General features: G+C 45.4%; 1 protein-coding gene across 1 annotated transcript; it reads left to right on the forward strand.

The window, feature by feature from the left end:
* Nucleotides 1-20050: 20050 nt before the first annotated feature.
* On the forward strand, nucleotides 20051-23837 carry LOC116946540 (transcription factor Sox-11-like). Its single transcript, XM_032961518.2, has one exon. It carries the CDS (start codon nucleotides 20435-20437, stop codon nucleotides 21677-21679), a length of 1245 nt encoding a protein of 414 aa, XP_032817409.2. The 5' UTR covers nucleotides 20051-20434; the 3' UTR covers nucleotides 21680-23837.
* The last annotated feature ends 2486 nt before the right edge of the window (nucleotides 23838-26323 follow it).

A 26323-nucleotide genomic window follows, 5' to 3' on the forward strand; every position in this document is an offset into this window, starting at 1 on the left:
TAGAGAGAGTGCAATTGCAGGCCTGCTCCTTTATGTAGTTTTGCCATTACCTTAACCAAATGCATACAAGCTCTAAATTGTTTTTTTAATATGGGACGATGGTGTGAATGATTCTCTTTATAAAAGAGGTACGTGTTTATGTGTCCGTGTATGAATAGGTAGGTGTGTTACGTATCAGGTGTACATGAATTATAATACACAGGCTGGAAGTTAAAATGTGGAAAATGGAAGTTCAGGGTATGAGGATTTTGCAATGTTTAATAATGGCAGAAATGTCATGATGTAGAAATGGACCAGAGGCCCCGTGAAAGGGTTTGGCATCGTTCAAGTTTCTTTAGTAAGCTTGTGAACCATGTTTACGCATGCGTGAAGTGTTTAAAACAACCAACCACTGTGGCATTGACATACGTTTACTAACCGTAGAGGAATCGGCAGGCCTTACGCGATCGTTAATGCTGCAGTATTGACATTGCGGCGAAAGGTCACGTTTCGAGCCACATTTCAAACGAATGGCTATCTTTCTGATATATCTAACTTGAAGGGACGTGGTCACAATGTTTAATCAAGTCAACATTAAAAAATGCACTACTGCTATCCTATCCTTTCCTCGACAGCGTATACCCATATTTTGTATAATTGCGCATATACTGTATCCATATAATAATAGGGTTTTCCCCTTTTTTTCTGGCAACAAAACTGAAACCTTTTTACAAGGATTCATGTATGTTTTAACCACAATACTTGCAGTCAAAATGCCAACAAAAAACACTGATAATATATGCATTATCAGAGTGTGTTTTTCGTTTGCATTTTTACTGCAAGTATTGTGGTTAATGCAGACATGAATTCTTGCAAAAAGGTTTCAGTTTTGTTGCCAGCAAAAAAGGGAAAAATCATATTATTATATTTTGGTACTGGCAAAGGAGGTCTAATGATGTATCCATGTACCTATACACTCTTGTGTGTGTGTGTGTGATAAACATGTAAAAGTGCAGTCCTGCAATTTCACACACCACTGTTGGCAGAAGGGGCCTCCACGAGCAGGAGGCTAATAGAGGGCATTTGGTCTCTTCGTGCCACGCTGAACAGATATGTCAGAGGACGTGTATAGATATGGCATGTATACTATTTATATGGCATGTGTACTATTTAAAGGTATGCCTATCCCAATGAAGCCAATTAATTAGAGGGTTACACGCTTATGGTGACAAGAGGTAATGAGGTCAAACAACGTAGATTTTAATTTACAAAAATACCCCAGGGTGCAGTGGTGGCATGGAGGTTACCACACTGAACACAGCAACCTGGGTTTGATTCCCGGCCACAGCTAACATCAATCGTGAGGGAGAATGATAAAAAAAATCTTGGCCCCCTCCACAAAGCCTCCAGGGACCAGCACGGTGAAGTCTGACCAAACAATCCACATGAAGGACACGGCACGAGAAGACATTCAGACTGCAGTTAATGGACAAGGGTTGTCTGATTACATTGTATTGTTTACATAATTATTAAACAAGTAAAATGAAGTGACATTTAGTAATAGGGAATGAGTCGGTATTTGAATACAACCGGAGGGTTGGAAATCAAATGAATTATCGACAGGAATGAGTAAAAACAAGACGTTAGTTTCACAGTGAAACACTTCTTTGACGCATTTTGTTGGTAATAAGTTAGGGTGTTTACGACATCTGTCGAGCGCAGGGGAAAATAACAACTTCCAATCAGCGAACGTGTACATCCACCCCAGAGGGTGCAGGAGCAGCAGAGGAGAATGAGCGACTTCCCGTCATGAAAGAGGCTCATCGGGGGTAGATATCGATACGGGTTTTTTTTCCCCCCATCTGGATTGATAATAGGCGATGTACCAGCAAAAAACATTAACCAGACTCTGGAAAATCAGCCACAACTCGAATAAAACGTGACCCTCAACCTCAAATTATTTCGGTAAATTAGCCAAAACCGCGCGCCTGTCACTGCATGCAGAAGTGTATGTACATCACAAATCAGATTAGGCAGTCAACCAACCACCTGGCAAGTGTACGAGTGCCTGCGAGTGGCTTTAGGGCCATCACAAAGCTCGCTCAACGATAGCTGAGCAAACACAGCGCACCTTGTCCACTGTGCAAATGGCCCGTCAAACCAGCCCCGGACGCACACACGCGCGCACGTACACACACACGCGCGCACGTACACACGCGCACACAGCCTTACACGCGAGTGTTGTGTGTAATCGCACGCGCGCTCATTGCTCGGATTGGGGCGTGCGGTGAACAGGTGCAAAAAGTTGTAAACCACGCATAGCAGGTGTACGGCACACCTCTTCTGTGTTTGAGTTGAACACCTGTGTCGTCGGGGTGGTTTTAAAACAAAAAAAATCACCCGTAAGCGCTGGGTAAACTTTGTTCCCTGACAGGTGCCACGCGAGAGGGAGGAAAAGCTGCTAAGCGGCTCGGACGCCTCCTCCGTTTGTACGATTTGACGAGGGAGCCATATGCGGGACAACCGCAGAATCTTGGCCGAGCTCTGCACGCACGCCGCCTCAACGCCGGGAGTCTATAAAACTTACAGCCTGAAAAGCCAGCGCGCGTTTGATTAACGTTAACTTCATGCAGTAGAACCGCCTCTTATCCGCAGCGATGTGTGGAAAAAAAACTTTCAAAATTCACTCCACTTATGCGCGAACAGATGACAGGTAATTATGTTAAAACTTTTTCAACTATTTTTTTATTTTACCAGGTAACGCCGAATGAGCTATTTAGCTCTTTTTAGAAGCGACCTGTTCACAAATGAAAAGCTCAAAGAAGTGACTTATCACGTGGACATTTATGGCAGCCAAATATTTTAATCGCAGGTTTCTAAATGTGGAGGGAAAAAAAACCGGAGGAGCCGGGGAAAAATCCACGTGACCAAGGGGAGAAAGACACGCAAACTCCAATTATACAGCAGGCGTCAGGGCCGGGATGGAACCCACGACCTCCTGTATACCAGGCGAGGTAGTTAACATCTCGCCAGTTGTGATGTAATGCCCCAAAGCACACTGTCAGTAAACCGGACCAGTCAAGATTTGTGCAACTCCTTTAATCTGTAAAAAAAAAAAGTTGCAGATAGGAAAAACCGTAGAAAATTGTGAATTACTGAATGGATGCCGGCATTGATAAAATTAGGTTATTTGTGAATGCTAGAAATGGAATAATAGCAATCGTGAGTAATAGGGTTAAGGATAAGAGGAGTTACACGTTAGAGGAGTCACAGTTACACAGTCGAGGGTCCGCTGAGAGTTGTATGTGAAGAGCTGGGATATGTATCAGTTTAACACGTAGGCTTTCGCGACCAATATTATTCATAATAAAGGTTTTTGGGTTAGATCGCGTTATTTATAAATGTGTCGTAACCCTCCACCACCCGACACGGCCAATCAGCAAAAAAAGTGTCACGTTGACAAAAGACAATTAGTTCACTACTTTAGCCCACCGGTGTGTTGAAGAGTGAATCCACAACATTTAGAGTTTGAATACGACGTTTCGCTGGTAATTACATCCAGCATCATCGGGCAATTCGCCAGAATGGGATATGTATGTACTGAATGTTGAACGTCTTTCGCACCGTATGTAGTCAGCTGTGCTAATCGGAGGTGCAGGAGAAGGACAACAAACTAAACACGAAAAATGGTCATTATCATCATCACGATCCATGGGCAGACAGCCCGTAGGTTCCACTGCACATTTCGTTAGTTGTTTCCACTTTCCTCTGTCTTGTGCCACTATGCTCAAGGAGTGCGCACATCTTTCTGCCACCAATCTCTTATGTCGTCAAGTATAATGGTATTGCTGTGCAAGAGTGTGCAACCTTTTGAAATACACGACTGGATAAAGGCCTTCTCAAGTCGTGTCGGTCACGGCGGTTTGATTGTACTTCACCTTGCTGGTCAGCGCAGGCCGGGTAAGTGTGGTACCCAGAACCAGTGCAAATTATCACTTGCCAACCCATGGCCAGGAATAAACTTGGGTTGCCAGGTTCATAGTGCAGTGCAGTGACTTGACAAAAGAGCTGTAAAAATCGTCGTGTAAGGATTGTGTAAGTTAGTTGTGGGTTGTTATATATTATTTCTCAAAGTAGCGTTTCTGTTCAAGAGCACAATGGTCTGCTCTTGCAAATTCAACGGGATTATGCCGCGAACTCATCTTAGCTGCAGTGATGTGACGGGCACTATTCATCATCATCATTATCATCCATGAACTATCCACGGTGGCGAGATGTTACCTCCCCCGCCTGGTATGCAGCAGGTCATGGGTTTCGATCCCGACCCTGCTGCCTGTATATTTGAACTTTGCATGTTCTTCCCGTGGTGGTGTGGATTTTCTCTGGGTCTTCTGGTTTTTCCCTCCACATTTAAAAACACGCGTTCAGAGTATTTGGCTGCTATAAACGTCCACGTGATAAGCCACTTCGTTGAGATATTATTTGTGGCCAAGTCACTTCTGAAAAAGAGCTATATAGCTCAGTGGGCCTTACCTGGTAAAGTAAAACATAGTTTCATAGTTTTTAATAGTTTCATTCGCTGCTGCCACAATTCTCGCTCTTACCTTCACGCTCCCGTGTCTGCAGCACCTCCGATTCGCACGGTTGGCTATGTACGGTGCGAAAGAAGTTCACCATACATACAGTAGTCTCCTTCAGGTGTGTTCTCTGATTTGGCTGCAATTCCGTGACCAGTCTTCTCTATCACTGGAGGGTATGGTGGCCAATGGACAATACATTTGTTTTTTAAATAAACAGTGAATGTGATTGTGATCGTTTCCTGATATGAGCGTTCTTCTTCTGCCTCTCGGTGCAATTCCACGGATGCATCTCTCCGTGGTACTTTGCCTACTTTTCAAAATCTGTTCCATCTTCTCTGTGAGTGGTTATGCTTGCGTTTCCATACCAGGTGATATGCACGGATTTAAAACGTTACTCTTCAGACACCCTCGTATCGTGCTCTTAATTTACAAATGTAGTTTCCCAAAAGCACTTCATCCTGCAAAAAAATGGTTACCCTTACACAAACAGTTGTGGATTAAGACTATTAATAATTGAATGATTTTGCCACATGACTTATCTGCAAATATTTGTGTACACTTAAGCTGATTATAGCACTGCTTGGAGACCAATTCATAGTGACTGTTAGCCCTGGATAACTCGCTGTGCCTCTTACGGACAGATAACCAGGAATATTAGCATTAATTTGTAGTGGCTTTTTTATCCACTGACAAAGGTGGATAATTGTATTAATTTAGTACCCATGTCAATCACATATGTGTGTGCCTCTTACCGACAGAGAAACAAGAGTGGAATACAATTGCCACTTGAATCCTCTTATCCGTGAAAAAAAATACAGACAATAGGAGTTTAAGTAGATTGTTGAATGGCCAAGGATAATAGGAAGAGCAGGTAATAGCGTCACAGATAAGGGCAGTTTTTCTTCAAAATTATACAGTCAATTCATAAGAAATAATGTAGTCCCATTTTGGTAAATCGTAGAAGGTGATGTGAGGAGAACGCTATAGTTATCTTCATATTTTCTGGACAATGTCTTTTCAGATAGTGCCACCTCGTTTAAAGAGTGGCGCACTTGGCATCACTCAGCATACGACCAATCCTGGGTACAGCAGACTGATCCTCGGCCTCAAGACTGGGTCGAGGACATTTTCTCGCCTGTGGCTCTTGACCTTAGCCTCGGGTGTGTGGCCTCGGTCCAAGGACTTGGCCTACAGTTAACGGCCTTGGCACCGGCCTCAGCTTAGAGGACCTGGCCTTGACTGGCATTGACACCAGCCTCAGCCTAGAGACTCCATCATTGACTGGCTTTGACACTGGCGTCATCCTAGAGGACCTGGCCTTGACTGCCTTTGACACAGGCCTCAGCCTAAAAGACCTGGCTTTGACTGGCCTTGACACCGACCTCAGCCTAGAAAATCCGGCCTTGACTGGCTTTGACACTGGCCTCAGCCTAGAGGACCTGGCCTTGACTGGCCTTGACACCTGTCTTGACCTACAAGGCCCATGGCCTCGACTTAGGCCCTGTGGCTTTTCGGCTGGATCTCAGGCTTGCCTTATCATCCCGGCCTTGCATCCAAGGCTGGTCATCATCAAGTCTTTGCCATAGTTATGCTGTATCTTGACTCAAAGCTTTCGTGACTGCAGGAATTCATATTCTTTGGGTCTTTGGGTAAAGTCACGTAGAACAAACAAAAAATACCTAAAGACCCAAAGAATAGTTATGCTGTATTAAGTGAAAAAATAAATCTACTCACATATGACCGATGATCTAATCCCGCGGTTTCACTCCGTACAATACAGAGCACATCACTAACCGGTATCATTTTATAGCCTCATCTTCCCACAAGTTGACTGAGCATGATATACTATACAATACTTATTTCAGCGTTCAAAGAGAGAAATAAAGGTCGCGAGGTGTAGTTTTCCCCCACCACACCCTTTTGTACTATAACTTTTAAAAGCTTCTCTCCAACAGCAATTTCCCCAACAGTCTGTCCAGGTTAGAAATGTAGGCCTTTATCTGTGTGTGGTGTGCGTGTGTGCGCCACGTTTGTGAAACGCAAAGCCGTCTTCAACGTGAACGCCAACTTTGGTGTCGGCATCAAGGAGTGCGCCCTATTTAAATGTCACGCAGGACAATCCCTCCACAATAATGTACGTGGATTAGAACGGCTCTAAATACATTAATGGCACAGACCCGGTGAAAGATACAGGGTATAAGTTTTCGTGCCCGGAGCCAGCCAACAGTGAAGCGCTTGACAAAGGGCAGGGCTCGTCACAGGAGTACACCTGCTCTGTCGTGCCGAGCGGTGTGCCTCAAGGCGTGTGGCACCGCATGCAAGGCTTTGATTAATACCGTGCAACGCGCCCCTCCAACCGTGGCAAACGCACACAAACACGGTAGCGAGAACGGGGGGGGGGGGGGGAGAAAGGACGCAACAGCTGTTCCAAATGTTTATGTCACTCGATAGAGACAAAGAATCTCCCAAGTGAAACAATTCCACTCTGGAGCCGATCGCCGGTGATGCGTTGTCGGGATAGATCTGTCTTAACTGAAAGGAGTCGTTCAAGTAAAAGTTTATGAAGTGTAGACGTTTAAACAGGATCAACCAGTCAAGATTGAATGGGTCTTTGGGTCGGAAGGGTGGGGTGGAATTGGACGTGGACACTCTTAACTGGGAAAAATGGGCATTCGGGTTATTCCTGAGGAAAGTGTGACATGTATCCAATCTCTATTTCCCAAAAACAGAATTAGACCAAATACATTGCATTTTTATTATTTATAATCAACCTTTAATTATGATCAGGGACATCATAACAAATGATTTGTATACTTACACCTATGCCTGTTGCACATTCAAAATGCAATATCTTAAAAAAATACATTTTGTGAAAAAAATTCACATTCGTATTACTTTCCCGAATCTCTGGCAGTTTTAAGAATATCGGATATTACTTTAGTCATAAGATATGACACATAATTTTATTTCATATTAAGTGTATTTTTTTTTTGTTACAGCCCTTTGTCAGTCCGCTGGATTTACAGCCTCAATGTTATCTGGGCAACTTAAAGCAAATCACCGTTCTCTGGAATTCTAACACTCTGATATCTGGATATGTTAATAATCCTACTCCTGTGAAAGATACGGTTTTTTTAAACGTATGGAATGCTTCCATTCACTGCTCAGCTATAAAGGGTTTCCACTCGATACATTCAACTTCATATGAATCCCTGGCAATGTCACTGGGAAAAGGAAACTCGATAGTATTGCTGGTCCATACACACAGTCACGTGCTGAGGCAGATTTGTGTTGTTAAGTGAGCAGCTATTTAAAAACCTTGATAAGAATAAAATATTATTGAAATGTATAACGTCCACAACATTCCCCAGACATAGATGATCAAGACTTTGAGGTGCGGGAGACCAACTTCAGTGTCACTCAGAAGCCAGGCGAATGAGGTCGGCCTTTAAGTGCCTCTTAAAATTCTAGATTTGAAGCTTTCGTGACTGCAAGGATCCATACTCTTTGGTTCTATTCGGTAAAGTCACGTAGGTAAAAAAATAAAACAAGAAAAATCACGACATCATGCTAAGTCCACCAATTAAATGCTATTTTTTATGCTAATTCCTTTGTCAAGGCACCTTAATTCCTCTCACACAGCTTAAAGGTCGCGGTCTGAGCTTGGCTGTGTTCACTCCAGCGCTGTCCTCGAGACAGTCTGGTCCCTTCACCTGATGAAGGCCACTTGTGTTGTGGCCGAAACGTCGTGATTTTTGTTGTTTTATTTTTTTACCTACGTGACTTTATCGAATAGAACCAAAGAGTATGCCTCTTAAAAGTCGGCGTGGATTGAATGCTGCTGCGAATTTTCAGTGGGATGGTGTTCCGGATTGCGGGGCTGAAAAAGAAGAGGAAACAAAGATTCTCGTCACGATATTCTACCCCTGATAAATTGGAGACAATGTAGTATCCGTTTGTCATTAATGGAAAGATAAATGGCAGATAAAAGATGTGCTTTAGGTCGGGTCAACCAAACGGAGAACCATACTAATTTCCGTTACTGATTGCCACTCATGTTCATGGATAGGAATCTAACCAGAGTCACTGAGACCCCTAAGTGTGCGCTAGCCAAAGGAGTCATCCCTAAATAATTTAGACACCCGTGTGCATATGATGTATGCACTCCCACCTATATGTGTACTCTATGGCAAATGTCAAACTTCTCCGGGGTGAATGGAAGAACCCTACGCCCCTGTCTTAAGATCCCCACCAAAGTCATTGAGGTGAAGGATTTAGGAACTTCCCATTACCACCACCTGCATTTAGTCACAGCATAAAACACAACCTAACTTACATAATCTCGTCCGTAAGGTCTGCATTTGCCTCGAGCCTTTTGGTGTGGTTAACCCACCAACCTGTGACGCACCATTCGCTGAATCACAACGTCCAAAACGTGGTTGAACATAGCGGCTGCCAGACGGCAGCCCGTCTGAACGTGTGTCACGTGTGGCCCTTTAGCCCCTTACGATGAACTCCTAAGTCCGCAAAGTAGCTCGCAAAAAAAAACACACAAATGCGCGTGTGGTGTTTCTGCAGCAGACGGTGCTTTCTTCTTGTTTAAATACAGGTTGCGGTGCTCCAACTAAACACCTGCTCTCTCTCTCGCCTGTATTTTATTATTATTATGTACCTGGCATCTGTCAGGTGAGTCACGTTCACGGTCGGCTCCCTCTGTCCGAAAGCATGTGATTCATAACGCGTGCGTTGCCCGGGGGGGGGGGGGGGAGGGGGGGTCTGGGGGGCTTTCACCTGCATTGTCGGCCCAGGGATGGGTTTACATTCCCATTATTATGCACTTGGCAGCATTGTGTTTCAGTGTGTTACTGCTTGTAAGCCGGCGTAGACCCGCGCGGCGTTGCGATGGCGCGCCTCGACAACGCGCATTTATTTGTACGCCATAATTATTGCCGCATCTCACACCACGCACGCGAGCGGCACGGACCCACGGAGCCCCTTCTCGTGGTGGCCTGGTCTCAGTGCGTCTAGGGCAGGGGTGGCCATCGTGTAAAACAGACCAAGAGCCAAAAAGTAGCCGTCAGTTATGCAAGGAGCGAAGTGTGTGTGTATATATATGAGTGTATATATTTGCAGTTGTAGGCACAGAATGGGAGACATTCGTTATTCTTTGCTACGTTCAACGTTATGCCCCTTCGATGAAGCTGCGCGTGGTGGATTAAAGAGCCGCATGCGGCTGCTGGAGGCGCCGGTTGGCCACCGCTGGTGTAGGGTGACGGGGGTCGCGGTGAGTCCACTAGCACGGTGTCAAGCTTGCGGCTCGCTGAGGCGAAGGAGGGCTGCTCACGTGGCCCACCGACTCGTTTGGGTTGCCCCATCATCGCTGCTCTACGATGTTGCTCGAGTTTGGTCCCGTACGTGAGGTTGGGATAGCGTCGTTTTATATTCTTGCATACGATGGCAATATGTGCGGCAGCCAAATGCCAATGTTGAGATCTGTTAGCCGTGAGAGACCTTCAGGATAGCCCAGTAGCAGAGGTTGAGTGGTGGCACATTGGTTAGAATACTTGCGCTAAGCACCCCGTGACCTTATTTCGATTCCTGCCCACGGCTAACATCAGTGGTGGGTAATTTTTGATCTCTCATCCAGTCCTGGCACCGCTTAGTTACACAGGAAACATCCAAGGCAATCTGGTCAGAGGCACATTTTTTAATTCTCTAAAGATAGATACATAACATGAAAAAAAATTACCATTTTTTAGTTACGGTCTGCCATTTTTCTTTGAATGTTGTACTTGTTGAAGTACAACAATGATGGAGTGCGTTATACAATTTACTCTTAGTGGGAAAGAGACAACGATAAACAATACTTTATTTACTCAAACGTACCGTAAATACTGCTTATGCTTGTCAAAATGTGTCAACAGATTTGGTCCAACATTGGCCAAGCTTAATGGTCTAATACGTAGAGCTCAACATTCACGCCATTGTCATTTCGTGTCTTAGAGATATGTTTTTGTTTGCCATTCGTTGGTCTTTTTCTCTGCCACGGCACGCAATTCTTTATTTTGGCGGCTTGTGTGATGCACGCTCCAGCTTCTCTGTATCATGTGCATGCGCACGTCGCGTGCATGGGAAGTCTATGATAGGCTTGAGTTTGTCGAGTGAAGTTTATGTTACACGTTACAGAATGTGAGAAGAAGGGATATTGTGTGTGTGTCCTTCTGGATGTGTGTCGCGGGACTTAATCACTGTGCTACAAAACCTAGCGATCTGAGTTCGATTCCCAGCCACGGCTAACATCTATAACAAGTGATATCTAAACATGTATGGGGCATCTCCTATGTTCGCTCGGCCTTAAACAGGTGGCCTTAGTCAGTGTGCAAACATCAGCAGTGGCGAGACAAAGGCACCTGGTGTGGTGTTGACCACGCTGTTATCCTCATGTTTCTTCAGATTTAATAGGTGCTCCCTAACAGCACTTCCCGCAACAGTCTGGATGATTATATGGGTGTTTTTTTGTATCACGTAATAGGATATACCATGGACTCTGTAACATGTGCAAAAGCTATTGTCGCTATAGTTTGATTGATATCGATGACACGATCTGGTGGTATCGTGTTTGCCGCTTGTTGCAGAGGTTCAAGGTTCGGATCCAGCGGCTGCCCTGGTTAATACTGTGATCTGTGTGTTAACTGTAGTCATTCTACGGGATGTATGCTTTACAGTGGATGACCAAGATTCCCTGGCGTCGTTTGCAAGAGTAGGCTTGGTCGAAATTTTGCCAAGATTTGAAATTACCTGCACATATCTCGATTGGGACTATGTATAGAAATCATCACCATCTACTGGCAGACTAATGTCCCAGGTCACTCTCGGAAATTAGACTAGCCTGGTCTCTTGAGTTCTTACCTGGTTAAACAAAATACATTTGAAATTTGATCCATTGAGCTGCAGCCTTTTGAGGCTGAAGGCTCTAACTTAATCCCTATAAGCAGATTAATGAATCCATCCTATAATGGATGTGACACACAGTTCCATGTACTCATATATATATATAAATTATTAACCTGATTGAGGTTTCGGCAATGTTCAGATAATACTTGGACTCTGATGTGCAAAAACGGCACATCCGGATAAAAAAATAGATATCAGATTCCAGGAAAAAGCTCTTGGGTCTTCTGCCGAATGGTACAAAGTATATTGAGTGCACTCCCAAGCTCATGGTCCACCCTAAACCGCATTTGCGCAAACCATGGCAGTAGATGCGGATACCTGATGCACAAATGGACAATGAAAAACGCTCCAGTAGTGGTGGCGACTGTGGTCATCCAGAACAGATTGTACAACATACGATGACGCAATGCGAAGGGGACATCACAGCGATAGCACTCCGCTACCCCTGACGCCTTTGTCCGGGCTTGACCACCTGAATGTGAAATTGATGTCGTTGCTCAGCATCGACATCAGCCATACGAAAGAACAAGAAGTGCACTCCTACAAATTACCACCTCAACTCACTGGCGCTATTCTATTCTTGTGTGTCTGTGTGCAATATGCTCAGGAGTTAAATGCCAGCGTTGCGAGTTAATTGACACAGTTGCCCGATATGATTGAGAGAGTTTTACCAAGCTACAAGTGTCCTTTTTTTTACTTGAATAAATGCCATTTATGCCACCAAAAGTGAGCCCAGATATTTACACGACGGATTAAAATGCAGCTTACCTTACTCGCAAACATTATATTTTTATATGTTGCATATTTCATCTACGACTGAAGATCTATATTTATAATGCAGCAAAGATGTTTGAAGTCAAAATAAACAATATGCGTTGGATTTCATCCAATTAGTTATATTTGAGGAGTTACTGTAAAAAAAAAACCACATTAATCACACAACACCAGGAATGGCCGTTAAAACAATTTGTGAAATGGTGAGCGATTAAAAAACAACGATAACCCCGAATACGGAACTGTAGTGGTCTGTTAGTAGTTCTCAGTGTGGAAAATGAGGTTAATGCAAATTGAGTAGATGGGGCATTGTCATGAGTAAGAGCGGTAGGCGGGATGGGGCTTTCCTGAATAAATATTGCATACGAGGTTAATGTCAATGCTACGTCAAGGATGTAATCTGTACCCCTAAACACGAGCAGTTTTGCGAATCCATTGAGGCCGCTTAATTATGAGCAGAGAGGGATAGGATTTGTGGACGCTTTATTTAATTGTTTTCATTGTCATGTCAGAACAATAGGATTTAAGAAGAAATAACCGTCTCATCACTCTTCACTCTGACAATGACGATCAAGTATTTATAAGCTGGGGTGGAGACGCGGGCAGCCGAGTGGTGTCGTGAGGAGTGGACGGTGGTGGCCCTTGACGCGCCGTCTCGGCGCCGCCCACGCCGTGTTCTAGGGCGGATAAAAGATCCACACGTCGTGCTCATGTACGGCGTAGGATCAATATTTCACGGCACATCGTTCAAGGCATCGAAGACGTGTCTTAAATGGGAATTCAAAGGTGGGAGATTTGGAGTTTAATGTTTTCAAGCAAGTTCTGAGTTTGGTTTTCTTTTATAACCATATGATCTCTTTCGATTCGTTGTTTTCAAAGATTTACATTGCGCTAGTTTCACAAAAGCAAAGTTAAACGTATTATAAATATGATTTGTTAGTACTACATATAGCGTAGCAGCAGAATTTAATCATAGCATCATGTATGGACTCTCACCTGGTTAAAAATAACGCGTCACTGTACTTCTGTAATCTAATCAATCACACCACCGAGAACCATTCGTGAGTCGTAGGAGACACCTCTTACATTCCAAAGTGTGGCTGTACTGCTAAGTGGACATTTTAGCTGGACAGTTTTCTTCAGGACATAGAGTGCCAACAGACTGCTCTACAGCGGACAAAAGTGGGTGAAGTTTATGCATTAACATGTTGGCCATATGTCTTTAAAAAAAATAGACTAAGTTTTGTCTTTATTTAGCTTTCTGCAGCAATCGTCGTGAAAGAACTTGGCAAATATTTTCATTTTCCGCCTTCCCCTTGGCTTGCCCCGCAGGCTGCAGGCCAACCCATTTATGTGGATATCATTTGTGACTTCTCTACTCGACTGTTATATGCATCCAAGCGTGAGCCTTATATGTGAGCCACTGAAAAAAAGACACACCGTTTTGCTTGCCCCCAATCAACGGGGCGTTCACATCACCAATGACCTCACAAAGAGTGACAACCGGTTCGTGCGATTAGGCAGTCTGGTAGTCAGAGATCACCGCTGGGCAAGTTTATACGAAGTCAAAAGTTTTAACTCGGCAAGCGTCCAAATGCTAAATTACAATCATCTTACACAGTCAAATTATATTCCAGGCCATCCATTAGAAAAAAAATGTTAGCTCCCTCGCCTAGTACACAGAAGGCCATGGATTTGATGCCGGATCCTGATAATCCCCTGTATATACGGAGTTAATGTGTTCTCTCCCCATCCTACACAAGTTAAATTACTTTAACTGCTGTTCTCAACACCTACCTCTGATGTTCTTACTTAAGGCACTCTTACCAGCTCACTGACTCTATTTTCTCTTCCATCCTTCACTGACTCCATTATCTCTTTTTCTCTCCCTGACTCGATTGTGCCTCTCCTTCCACGCTGACTCCATTTCCTCTCCTGTTCTCTCCTCTCGTCTCTCCTCCACTGGCCCAGTCAGTCACTTGTCACTCTGTGATGTTGCCACCCTTTGATGCTGACATCGTTTCACCTTCAAATTGTTGCGTTGTGTGCATACATTTGTAGACCGCATATAATTTCAGTGCGTGGTAATGTTGATACCATTATCTGCAGTCATGATCAATCCACTGCTGGATGAAGGTTTCCGATGAGCACGGTTGGCTACGTACGCCGCGAATGAAGTTCAACACACATATGTACAAGCCACCACCATTTCACGATCTTTTGATGTAATAATCCACCTCGCACCTGCGCACGGGCTGATTTAATCAGCACAAATTCTCGGTGGACATACTTTCGGACTCATTGCATGCCTTGGCCACCAATCCGTTATTATTGACGATCAGTCATCATTCCTCTGGCAATGTGTCCTGTCCCAAGCACCCTTATTTTATGAACAGTTAGAATGATGTCTTTACTCTGCGTACATTCTCTAATCCACGTGTTCCTCTCTCCGTGTCTCAGTGTAATTCCAAGCTTGCATATCTCAATGCGTATTTCGAGTTTTGTTCCGTTTCCCTTATATGTTAAACTTCTTTTGCACCATACGAAGCCAACCGTGCTAATTGGAGGCGTGTTAGTGTTCATGCTTTTGATCCATATACCAAAACTAAGTGCTATACAGTAAGGCTATATATAACATATATGCTACATTTGCTGCATATACACCTGCATCTGGATTCTATTTTCTATCAACGCCATTCAATTCCAGCCCCAACGTTAATAAACCATGGATATTCTTTTCAAATCGCGTGAAGCGAATGCTACAGCACGTACAGAAAGTGGAACAATTTGCTTTTGCCTATGTACCTACTTCTGTTGCACTCGCAAATCTGGATTTAGAAGACCTCGAAATGCTATCACATCTCAAGACCATATAAATAGGACGTGAACGCGAAGAGATTCGTGGAAAATAGATGTATTGTGTTTTTTGTTTCCAAAACTTTGCGTGCACCGGGATGGATAGTTGGGTCTCCGACGCTGTGTTTCAGTATATTGCATTTGCAAAAAGCTATTTGCTGCGAGTGTCCAGCAGTTTGTTTGCCTTCATTTGGATATATGTGCAGCATATCAGAAGCAGAATATTTATTTATATTGGAGGAATTCGATGAGCTATACAGCTATCTTTTACAGATGTCAAGTCGTTCAGTATATACAGTGCATGCACTCACGTCAGCTGGCTGGTGCCTATAGGCTACCAGAAGGCTTGACAACATTCCTTAGAAAGTCATGTTTTTGTGTATGTGTGTGTTTTATTCTTTTCTTTCCTGAATAGTTTTTTTTTTACAAAAGCCACAGCACCTGCAGGCATAGCAATTATCCACAATTTGTGAAAATAAGCGCCTTACTCCACTTATAGTGCTCGCTTGAATTATTTTATTGAGCTTTTTTAATGCTAGGGGCGAGCATGAGTTCGCTGCTCTGAATGCGCGCCTCTGTGCCCACATTTACAGCCATCCCCTTGGGCAGTTGAGCGATCGCAAATCGCCCATACAATACAGGCGAACATTTACGGCGTGTAGCCCTGCGTCGTGTCAGTCGCACATGATGCGTGATTATTTTCAACGCCAGATATTGATAATACGGCATTAATTCGCAGCTGCTTTCTGACTTACAAAGGACTAATGCCTCTCTAAACCCCCATCTTTAGTCAAATGTGCACAGTCTTATAATCGTCCATACATGATGAAGAATTTCTGAATTTAGAACTCTATGAATGTTAGAACATTTGACCTGCCACCCATAAAGATGACAACATGCAGGCTCAACTCCCAAAACAAGATAACAAAAATTACTGGTAACTTTATTTACCGAAAGAACTAAGAATATGAATTACTGCAGTCACGAAAGCTTTAAATCAAAATTTAACTTTATTTCTGCCTACTGAGCTGTAAGCACACCGCATTGCATTTAATTGGATAAAGTGAGTATTTTCCCACTAGATGGATATTAGCCCATTGGACTCAGGTCCGTTTATCTTTTGAACCTCAGCTTGCTTTCTTTTAGAGACAGGGGGTTTATTAAAGCATTGGGATAATGCAACAATCCCAGCTTCTCTGACAGTTTTGTGGCAAAAGTCACAGTAAACAAGGGATCTGTCTTTGCATTGACCCCATGACATTGTTCCGAAGAGTTGGCCACTGCGCTTTGGCGGGCCATATAGAATTACCCACAATTGTCCCTTATTTAATTATTTCCGGGGATAAACACCCCGGTGCAAAGTTGATGGAAGCCATCTGGATAAAACTGCCCTGAGCCAACACAAGTAACATATGCAGCAGGACAGTGTAGGATCAAGTACTGTCAATGTAAAAGGCCATTACAAATATCTACATCATGAGACTTTAAATGTAATACAAAAACCTGAATGTATTACTGTTTCCTGGGGATGTAGACACCAGACAGAGATACAATCTTTATGACCTTTTGAGTGAAGTTGGGACCTCAATATAAGTACGCTATAGCATCTTGTTTATATAATTTTTTACATGCTTACGAATCATAATTTTCACGCCATCATAATGTGTTGTGAAATGACGTTTACTCATACCGTACAAACGGTGGGAGTTTGTGTATATTCGGCATAAAATGTAGCACCTTTAACCATCACAAGTTAGTTACATTTTATCTTTGTAGATGAGGCCCTCTCTCTGCCTGCAGAGGTTTAAGAGGTGTGCAATCATGGCGTTTACCTTATTTAAATACATGAAGGGATGTCAAATAGTATTAAGAATAAGACGAAACAAACTTTGACGGTAGAGTACAGTACATTGAAATGTCAAAACTCGAGCCAAATCGACATATTTTGTGCCTATACATTGTGAACACAAATAAAGGCCGTCCGTCGTATTGATGGTGACAAAAGTCAAGATTTGTCGCATGCTTGGGATGCTGGTGTGAGACCAGCCCATTTCTCTTCCACAGGTATCACAGATCACGGTGGGAAGGCGATCGGTGTTTGCAGGCACGTGACGTCACTCCCTCTTAATACAGAAAGCCTCCACCCTGAAATCCTCGATTTGCTCCACACCCCTTGGCAGATTGCGCTCCTCCAATGTGAAGACTATCGGGAGCTAGGTCCTCCCATATGTCCACGGGAATACCGAACGGTAGCTTTCAGATTTCACATTCTTAAGCTGTAGGCACTGTCCTCTGCGATGGTGTTTTCAATGGGACGGCTCTCCATAGAGGACCGATTCCTGGCAGTTGTGTACCATTCGTTGGGGAAACATGCGCAGCCCATCTGAGCTGTGTGGTGGCAAGAACGGCTTCGACACTTGGCAGGTTCGCACGGCTGAATACGCTCACATTTGGTACTCGGTATTCCATGACATTTTGAGGATTTACCATGTTGAGGCTTTGAAATGTCCTGATATGGCACTTGTAACGTGTGCATGTTTGAGTGGAATATAACAACGATGTGAGCACAAATGCCCAATATACTTTGCATTTCATGAGTATTCCTATCCCATTTTGTGACCACTCATTTTTGTAGTTTACAAAATGCGCTTGCTGCAGACAGTACGGTGATAATTTATCTGCACATTTAAACTGTTAGCAAATTTAACTGTGCTTCCAAGGTAATTGAAATGCTCCACTAGAATCGAGCGGTTTGTAGAGCAGACATGTGGTAGACCAGGTGCTAGCTTATACAAAACTTCAGTTTTATTAATGTCATCAACCAAAATAAGTTTGACAAACATATATACAAGCTAAAGCGCATATACGTATCTTCAAAATTATTAACAATCTCTTGATATCTGTTCAAGAGTTGAATACAAGTGGAAAGTCACCTGGATGACATTTCTCATGTGTGTTGAACTTCTTTTTCACTGTACGTAGCCAACCATGATAATCGGAAGTGCGGGGGAAAGATAACAAACTAAACACAAAAAGCAGTTCTAAAAAAATGAGTTTTCAATCGAGATTTTAAAATACATAGCTCCAGTGGCTTCCTAATTTCCAACTTGTGTACCTGTGGCAGTTGAGCGAAACACCTTTGGTGTTTCCCGTTTACTTGCACTGACTAAAATACATGCCAATTGAAATGTTCACTTAAAATGTTTCTCAGACCGTTACGTTCACTTAATGTAGTTTCCTGCGCCAAATTGCCGTTTACAATATTCATTCACCTTAAGAAAGGTCATTAGAAACAAGTGGGGTATCTATAAATGGGTCGCTCTGTAAATAGTGAAACGCTTATTCACGACATCCAAGACTCCCATTTAAAACAAGTATAAAAGGATTACAATACAACTGTATAAAATTACAATGCAGCAATACTTAACTACACAACAAATCACATCGGTGGCCTATTCCCAAAAAAAACTGTGAAAAACGAGCGATAAAAAGCTAACAAATTGATTATAAAGTAATAAGATAATAATCTCCGGACATAGCCGACGCGATGTGTCGCGGATTACGGGAGGGAGTAGTCACTCCCGGAAAAGATCCCGAAATCCGCTGTTTTTCTGCAGGTTTCAGGATTACGGGAGGAGTTGTGAACCGCGAGTAATCCGCGAATTTCATGGATGTGCGGGATTACTGGAGTACGGATATTATTGGAGTCCTGGTCTATCTGCGTAAAAGACAAAAACACATTGAACCTCGCAAACGCACGGCAGCCGCCAGCACTGGACGGTGGGCAGCCAGGAAACTGCAGGGGCACAGCTCACCAAAGACAAAGATCCCCCGTGGAGCCTTAACAGACTGTTGGGGCAAGTACCAGTTAGTGAGGCACCTATGAAGACTGGCACGGTACATGAGGGTGTGCGTGGCCAACACCCCGCCCGACCGCCTTTGTCTCTCCAGTGGCAATGTTTACTCACCACACCAGGTACTTATTTGAGGCTGAGTCGACCTCGGGGAGGCCCAGGACCGGTTAAGATATTCATCGCTGGTATTGGCCGTCAGCGGGAATCGAACTCGGGTTGCCGGGTTCGTAGCGCAGCGTAGCGCTAACCGCGACACCACCGCTCCCCACAGCTCACCACCCGCGTAATCACCAGCGAAACGTCACGGTCCTCGAATTGTAAATGTTGTGAGTTTACTCTCCAACACACACCGAGTGTGCTGAAGCAGGAACTAATATGGCACGTGTTGTTCACGTGACAGAAAATATTAATCAGAATCATAACATATATTTATATTGGGGGAATCCGATGAGCTATCAAGCTCTTTTTTACAGGTGTCCAGTCGGGGCAGGTCAGGACGTTACATCAACAATAGAAAATACAAAAAAAAGATGGGAGTGCCAAGTACAGCCAAGCCAAACAAATAATTTGAAATACATATGCACAAATAAAAATAAACTTTAAACAAGCTTACTTAGGTAAGATGGTGGCGTGTTTAACGACACATTCATATTTACGCGATCTAACCCAACAAAAACAAACTTGAATATGCATAATATTGGTTGCGAAAGCCGACTCGTTACGTGTTAAAAGTGGGGGCCACAGCTGACTTAAGACCACGCAGTGGCTTTGATTCGCTGACTTTTGACCTCGCGGCTTCTGTACCCCCCCCCCGCCCCTCCAACAACCCCCTCCCGCCTCTCCCACACTTGCCCCCTTCGCAGCTGCTGATTGGCGAAGACTGGAGAGTGGCGGGGGGAGGCGTTCTAACCAATGGGATAGGAGTGGGGCGTGACCTCGACGATCGGGGGGAGGGGGCGTGGTTGAAGGGTCCTTGGAGGGCGTGGCTTACATGCTTGGGGGAGGGACTTGTTTTGCGATGACGTCACCGAGCTGAGCCTCCTATAAAAACGGAGCGCAGCGCAATCGAGGCAGTGAGTTGAGAGGCGCCCACGTGTTTGGCGTTGTTTAGAGACCGCGGTGCTTGGCTTTAAACAGACCCCCACCCGCACCGAAGATAAAGTGAGTCTCAGTATTATTTGTTTTATATATATACCCCAACGACAAACTAAATCCGTTCCTGGATGCCTCATTCGCGGTGAAAAGAAAATGTAGCTACATTCGTAGCGTGCGATAAATACATCCACATCGGAACTATATGTCTAAGGACACGTGAAGCAGAAAGAAGGGGGGGGGGGGTTAGGTTACTAGCCGCCGTGCACGTAGACGCGACCGCACCGCTGCGCGAGGTTGTCGAGGTGGGGGGTGGGGTGGGGGGCCACCGACGGCTGAGCGAGCATGGTGCTGCACGCCTCTGGGCTCCCAAGCAGCGCTGACGACTGCCTGTCCGCCGCCGAGATGAGCGACTCGGAGGGGAGCGACCTGGAGCCGGGCTCCTGCATGCCGTCCCCGGCCGCGCTCTCGGCTCGCGTCGCCGACACTGCCGGCGCTGTTGGCTCGGCGCTGGGTGGTGGTGGTGGTGGTGCCGGTGCCGGTGCCTCCTCCTCGGGCAGCGGCAACGGCGGCCAGCCCGACTGGTGCAAGACGGCGAACGGGCACATCAAGCGGCCCATGAACGCCTTCATGGTGTGGTCGCAGATAGAGCGGCGCAAGATCATGATGGAGTCGCCGGACGTGCACAACGCGGAGATCTCCAAGAGGCTGGGCCGCCGTTGGAAGCAGCTCAAGGACTGCGAGAAGGTCCCCTTCATGCGGGAGGCGGAACGCCTGCGCCTCAAGCACATGGCCGACTACCCGGACTATAAGTACCGGCCGCGCAAAAAAGCCAAGACTCCCGGCGGAGGAGGAGGAGGGGGAGCGGCGGGAGTCTGCGCTGCTGCCGGCTCGGGGCCCGCGTCCCCGCAGGAGAAGCCGCCCAAGTCGAGCAAGAAGGGCGACTCGGCAAAGCGCAGCGGCGGTGTCTCCGGTGGCAAATCCAAGGCGCAGAAGCTGCCGCCACACCTGCGGCCACCCTCCGGCGGGCGCGGTCTGAAGACCGTGTCCACCAAGACGGTGCGAGACCTGCTGGCGCCTCCACAAGCCCGGCACCACCACCATCATCATCAGCTCGGCAACCATCACCAGCACTCGTCCAGTCAGCCCACGTCCCCCGCCGCAGTGCCGCCCAGCCCGACGTTGAGCAGCGGATCTGCGGAGGGCCGGGAGTCCGCGAGCTTCTACGAGGACATCTCGGGCGTGCGAGTGACGACCATCAAGATCGAGCCCGGCTCCGTCTCGCCGTCCGTGGTGCCCTCCGTCTCGACGCCGATGGCCACGATGCTTTCGTCCGGAGGGGCCGGAGGAGCAGCGGGAGGGATGGACGACTCGATCCTGGACTTTGCGCTGAGCGCGTCCGAGCGAGGCGAGCTGCAGACGCTGGGCAGTATCGGCCTCTCCACGCTCGACCGCGACATCGACTCGCTGAGCGACGGCAGTTCTGCGTCTCACTTCGACTTTCCAGACTATTGCACCCCGGAGGTGAGCGAGCTCATCTCGGGTGACTGGTTCGAATCGAGCATCACCAACATGGTCTTCACGTACTGACCGGACCCCCACCCCCCACACACACACACCCTGACCTCCTAAACCGAGCAAGCGAGAGGGCCACCCTGGACTTGCCGGCGTCTGCTTGTGACATGCGCTCACCAAGGATGAGTTTGGGGGAAGAGGGTGGGAGATGATCGTGTGGATCGTCTCGGAAGAGTGAGTGTGCGAGCCAAGACGAGACTCGCTCACTTCAAAGTATTTGAGACTTAATTTTTTTGTTTCGTTTTTTTTTATACGAATTGAGGTGACTGATTTCAAAACCCAGCTTTACCAGCAATGTGCATTGGTCGCGCTGACTTTCTCCGGCCCCCAATGTGACCTTGTGACCAATATTTTGTGTTTTTTTTTCTTCCGATGGGAGATGCAGAGAGCGCGAGTGAGTTAGTGAGTGAGTGAGAGAGAACCGTCGTCACTCGTTAAAGGAGTCTGGAAGATGACCCACCAAGGGAATCCATCCAAAGCCGCGGTATCCTCTGCCACACTCCGGAGGTTTAAAGTCCACGGTTGGAATCCTCTACCTGCCTTTTTGGACCAGGAGCTTCTTCAGCAAGTCCGCATGCTACCAATATTGACACCGCAATAGCCGATAAGTCCAAAATAACGGTTGGTTAACCATGAGTCTGTCTACCGAGTCCGTGAAAAGTGTATTTATACTGTATTTACATTGTAGCTGGACTGCATTGACATTAACTTAACGACGTGTTGGGGGGGGGGGAGGGTTTTTATAGGTGTTTAAATTGCCTTGTGTTAAAAAAAACAGACCGTGCTCGATGATGATTTAGTTTCATTATTTTGCGGATAAGGCGAACAAGGTTGTGAGGATGATGATGATGGGAGCGTGCAAAACGCCGCGGCGAGGAGGGATTAGGATGGCGACTCGAGACATATTTGAGGATGAGGAGTTGGGGGGGGGGGGGAGAGAATGCACGGCATATATGCTTGTAGATAATTATATCCATTGTGGGGTTGAGAGACGGGTTTTATCTTTAGACCGATGGTCGGGGTTGCGGAGGGGGGGGATGGATTTAGGGAGGAGGGTGTTTGGGTTTTAGTAGGCGCGTTCTTTTGGTACAGATGTCTTCTCTCTGCGCTGCCATCCAAGACGTGCCGCCACTAGGTGGCCCTATCTCTAAACCGACAGAAACTCCCCAACACGTGCATTTGTGGTTACAATTGAGAATTACCCCGTCCGTGCGTGCGTCCATTCGCTCACTGACTGTTGATTTTTGTTGTTACTGTTGCTTGTTTTAAGTGTACGGTTGAGAGGGGTGGGGTATTTTGGTTAGAGGTTTTTTTCTTATATGGATTTAAATGTACATATATAAACAATATAACAGCACCTGCCTGTGTCGGAAACACATTTGGAACAACAAATGACCACGTCCACGTAAAAGGGCTTGATTCTATTTGCAGTACAGAGTTTTTTCTTATACGTCATTTCGATCGAAAACTTTGTACAAAGATTTATTTTCTCTATGTATTTTTGTATAAAAAAAAGAGTAAAACAAAAATCGTATTCATAACTCGCGCCCTTTTTTTTTCCTTTTCGATGTTTTTGAGGATTGTCTTATAGGCGCGTGTTTACATTTTTGCCAATACTAGGCATGCGTGCTAATGGTAAAGCAATGCTCCATCTCACCACGCATATAAACTGTATCGCTTAATGTGTTGTTATTTAAAGGGTTACACGGTGACGATGTATTTATGGTTATGAAGATTACAATCTAGTTGAGAAAAAACGTGAAATCGTGGCTAGCGGTAGTAAAAAAAAACGAGTTTGTGAAATGTACGAGTTTAGACGACGATAGTGCCGTTTTTTGCTTGTTCTTGACATGCTTATCGGTGGTGTACGGTTGACATTGCCATTTGTGTATCTTTTTTGATACTTAAAACTCACAAGCGCATACGGTTCATAATAAATGATCTCACCAGCTGTTTCTGTGACCAGCCTGTGCAATATACGCCCGATTTTGCGAGCATTGTAAGCGAGCAGAACGCCTGTGTGTACATTATACAGCGTGTTAGAGACAGTGTCAGCTGGATCTGAAACATGAGCCCTGTAAAGGTGAGCACTTGGGTTCACGATTTTGAGTGCATTGAGCCTCTCTCCGCCTGAAGGACTTTTGATCAATTAAAATTGAAAAACTTTGCATAACATACTGGTAACGCGCGTCTCTGTTCGCTAGCGTGAGTGTCCCGTGTACTTTTATATGCCCCCTCCCCCGGACCCGCCCGCCCGCCCCCCCCGACTGCGCGACTTTAAAGAAGGTTGTGGAAATGAACCTTTTTCAGTTACTCTTATCTTGCGCCGCCTTTATGCAAGGCTATGGCAGTGAACAATGCTGCAGCAATGGGATAAACGGACTTGTATTTCAAACGCTGAATTTTAAATGTCTCGCAAGAAACCTTAATCAATTCGAGACCTCTATTTTATAACGTGGAAGCGTTCCCTCTGCACTCGGCCTCCTGCCGATAATGTATCTGTTCGCCGTCCCATTTTTAAATGTAAATAAAGTAATGATAATGTAATATTTCATGTGAACGATCACAGAACAAAACACCGGAATGTAGGTCACTTGGCAAAAAAAAACAACGCCGCTGTTACCATTCTGGCCCGAGTTCAAATTTTGGGCATCATCGATTCAAATCGAAATGAATCATTCTTACTGGGAAAATCGGTACCGTCTTGCGGTTATTACTCGATGGGAAGTCTGCAGTGGATTGTCTAAAGGTCACCATCAAACGGCAAGGTCTTCAAACCGATGTGTGAGCAGTTCTTACTCCGAACCGTTAATTGTACGGGTGAGTCAAATTACCAACAAATGAGGCGAATGTAATTGACAATGTACAGTATAACATTTACATTGGTGCAATCTATGCAGAGGTCCACAGGAGTAGGATTGACCTGTTTTACATAGAAAAAATGCATGTTTCATGAACTATACTGTGCAGTAGATTTATTAAAACGTACCATTTTAATCTTTTAAAAACAAACCAGCATCTCGATATATGTAATTTTATCAATATTTGAAGCCACCGAATAAACAAGAAAACGTGTCCTCCATGCATTTAATGTGCTGTCACAAGGCATTGGTATATTAACGGGTTGTTCAGTGTTCATCATTGGACATGTTCAACCCACTGCTGAATGAAGGTCCTCCCCAAGCCGTCTCCATCTCAAGGTCCTCCATCTAGCTCTTGCAAACGAGCTGATTTCATCGCTCCGTCTCCATGGTTGGCGTCCTACCTCGAGCTGGTCTTTCTCCTTGTCCTTGAATGAAGCTACCGGCCCATCAACCAACCAACCAACCAACCCTACTCGAGACGTTTCCTGCCCAAGCACCACTAACCTCTGCATACATTCCATAATGCATGCATTTACAAGCGTGTGCCTCCTTATACTTCCTTACTCACGCATCTCAGGTTTGACTCCGTTATATTTGTCCACGTTTCTAATCTGTGTCATCGCAGGTACGCTATCGGTCATTAATTAAACATTGACCTGTATTGCTCCATACCGTTATGTTTTTATTAGCATCGCTTTTAGCGTTCACCAAGGCTCTAGTATCAAGTGACCATGCAATGACATATTGCAACCCAGCAGGATTTATTTCACAAGCCTGGCTATCCTTGTGTATGTAGAACTACTTTCGCACCGTTCATAGGCAACTGGTTTTGTTAAACGTTGCTGGATAACATTGGTACGCCAAGCCCACACACAACGATGGCCTAAGTTATAACTTTATGGGCAGATTAAAAAAAAACCGCGGTCTATAACAACAAAACAAGCGTGCATAACGTGTAACATGCGTTTGGGTGATTGCGAAATATCTTAAAGGAGTGATGGCTTGCGTCAGAAAGCAGTGCTTAGACCGTGAAGAGACAACGGGGCTCTGATAGCGGCTGTGTCCGGCAGGACCCACCTCGACCGGCACGCCGAGGTTTAGGTCCCTTTAGTGCCGGCCGACAAGCCGACCTAAAAAATTTGACAAAAACCTCTAATCAATTTGGGCTATTGTTCAATTGCTCCCCGCTTTTTATGGGCAAACGCGGACTGAGCTAATCCATAAATGCTTTCAAACGTAACCCAAGTTGTAAAGCGTTTACATTACACAACCTGCAACAACCGTGCAGGTCACAATCCACAACGCTTGAGTATTGTTCACAAACTACCATTGAACTCGTGCGCAGTCGGGCCCTCCCCAAACGCAAAAAAAACAACCTGGCCACAAAAATTAGTGCTCAGAAAAGTGGGAGGAAAAACCCGGAGGACCCGGAGAAATATCCGCATGTCCACGGAGAGAGAGACATGCAGACTCCAAATATACAGCAAGTGTTTTGGGTCGGGATCGAACCCACGACTCCCGCTATACCAGGCGAGGTAGTAAACATCTCGCCACCATTGCACACCATCCCCGGAGGCTGGGCTGCGGGATCTCATCGCTGCGTTCCCACACCCCCGGATGTTGGTAGGGGGGAGGCACGGGGTGAGTGGGGGCGGAAAATATTCCATGCGAACGAGTCCCTGGTGATCTCTATACCCATAACGTCTTGGGGGGGGGGGGGATTGTTTCGACCATACTTCACGCTTGCGAGTGTGGTTTGGTGAAGTGGGTGGCATCCCTGGATCGGTTCAGATTT

This window comes from Petromyzon marinus, chromosome 27, assembly GCF_048934315.1.
Source record: "Petromyzon marinus isolate PM22_M1 ecotype Great Lakes invasive population chromosome 27, UKy_Petmar_22M1.pri1.0, whole genome shotgun sequence".
NCBI classification, from domain to species: Eukaryota; Metazoa; Chordata; class Hyperoartia; order Petromyzontiformes; family Petromyzontidae; genus Petromyzon; species Petromyzon marinus.

Coding starts and splice junctions, on each gene's coding strand:
- LOC116946540 (XM_032961518.2), top strand. CDS start 20,435: ATGGTGCTGCACGCCTCTGGGCTCCCAAGCAGCGCTGACGACTGCCTG.